Source organism: Myotis brandtii, unplaced genomic scaffold (assembly GCF_000412655.1).
Source record: "Myotis brandtii unplaced genomic scaffold, ASM41265v1 scaffold230, whole genome shotgun sequence".
NCBI lineage: Eukaryota > Metazoa > Chordata > Mammalia > Chiroptera > Vespertilionidae > Myotis > Myotis brandtii.
This window is the reverse complement of record NW_005358650.1, coordinates 461,838-463,756: the sequence shown is the minus strand read 5'-3', so window position 1 is coordinate 463,756 and position 1,919 is coordinate 461,838. Positions and strand designations below refer to the sequence as shown.

General features: G+C 46.7%; 1 protein-coding gene across 1 annotated transcript in view; it reads left to right on the top strand.

The window, feature by feature from the left end:
• Window positions 1-1,539: 1,539 nt before the first annotated feature.
• Window positions 1,540-1,919, top strand: part of SLCO6A1 (solute carrier organic anion transporter family, member 6A1) — a 123,662-nt gene continuing 123,282 nt past the window's right edge. The window contains exon 1 of the mRNA XM_005866470.1: window positions 1,540-1,855. Within this exon, the coding sequence (XP_005866532.1) occupies window positions 1,540-1,855 (316 nt within the window). The remainder of the gene's footprint in view (window positions 1,856-1,919) is intronic.

Here is a 1,919-nt window from a genome sequence, read left to right as displayed (position 1 = left end):
TGTGTCCCATCCTTTTTCTGAGGGGTTTGTTAGCCTTGTTGCTTTGGAAATATGGCTCTTCCATGGGCAGAAAAGGTGATAGTATTTTATATCACTCAGCTTTTTCTTCTTTTCTTTTTGACTATTTTTGATAGAGTGAGGGTAACATTCTACGTGGCTCTCTATATTCTGAGTGGAAGCAAAAATCCTAGTACCATTTATTTTGAACAAATCTGGCTTCCCCCCTCTGCTCTCAGGCCTTGCCCAGTCTGGTACCAAAGCACAAGAATAAGAGTCCCCCTACTTTGCTACCTCCGAGGAATTCTGTTTCCTTTACGCTTATTAATGTTATGAAGCAACGTGGAGGGCATCCTAGTTAAGTAGGAAAGGAACAGGAAAATTAGGGCATTGTTTCTTCTTATGTGGTGACTGATATTTGACAGACGAGGTCTCTTAGTATGGGTGGGATTACATTTTCACTCACTGATGGGCACAGAGCTCTGTTGAGGCAAGCTCAGGCCTCAGGTCAGGGGTGGTGTCTGTGGAACCTTTCTGCCTAGCTCTTCTCAGTGATTTCTGCCTCCCCCTGCCCCGCCCCGCCCCCAGTTATCTAGCCTCAGCACTTTCTAGCAGCACAAAAACTTGTTGAAGAGCTGGATTTTTTTTTTTAAGTTGAATTATTTTTTTTTAAACACAGTGTCTAATCCATGGGAGGGAAGATAGTTTCAATTTTCCTGGAAAGTCACCCTTCTCACATACGTGGCCTGAATAACATACTTTGCCTTTGCCGAAGAAAAGAAAACCAATAAGAAGTTACATTTTCATATAAACAACACAAACATTTCATGTCCTATAACTATTCTCCTACCGTCTTTATTTTCAGTTAAGGTTTTTGCACCTGGGAAAGTAAATTACATTCGAGGTCTCACCCCTTATTTAGGGAGGAAAATAATAATCCTTTCTATTCTTGGCTAGAAATAGAGTTTCTAGGACAATAATTTTTATGTGTAAAAGCACTTTACTTAGGAGCATTCAGTGGAACACTGTTTTATGATCTTTGCTGGTTTCTCCAAATGTGGTAGAAGTGTCTTTTTCATGTCTTCTGATTTTTCCTCCTTCAACAATGTTTAGGTCCTTTCTAGTGAGATTATTCAATTAGAAAAACACTACAGAAGTGTGTGTGTGTGTGGGGGGGGGGTTGTTCCTCTGTCCCATCTCTGCACATTTCTCTTTTCTTGCTTCCTAAAGAGAAGACTTCCATTAGAGTTACTGGGGTGTCCTGTCTATATTAGTTATCAGGGTCCAGTCGTAAAAAAAATTTTTTTCTCTCTCTCTGACCCTCTCCCACGTGGAAGCAAAGAGGAAATAGCCTTGGATGGTCTCTCAGGGCAACTGCCAACGGAGCTCCGGCAGGGACGGTTTGCCTCCAGCCCAAGAAAGAACGTTCCCTCTGGAGGCCTGGGCTGCGGGCGCCCATTCCCTGACGTCCACTCCCGCGGGCCGGTCCGTTGGAGCAGGCGGAGCAGGCGCCCGGCCAAGGGGAGCAACAAGCCACCCAGCATGCAGTCGCTCGCCCAGCCCCAGTCCCAGCGGGAGCGCCCCAGCCTCAGCCGGAGCCCTCAGGCCGTGCAGGGAGCCCCCGTGCAAGAGGAGCGCCAAGCCCCGCAGTCAGAGGTCCCGCAGGCTGAGCCTGCAGACAGCTCAGCGTTCATGGGAAGCGCCTGGAAAATGGGTGTTCTTACAGATAGCGTGATCAGGTTTAAAAAACCGAAAAGGAAAAAGGCTAGGGCCATAGCCCCCCTGACCAAGAAGCCGGAAGAACAGAATGAAACTCTGAAGGAGCAGCGCGGCTTGTGCTGTATGGTTATTCCCAGTTGTCAGCGTTTTAATAACATCCACTGCTTCCTGATTTTCTTCTACATGCTGGTGGTCTCTCAGGG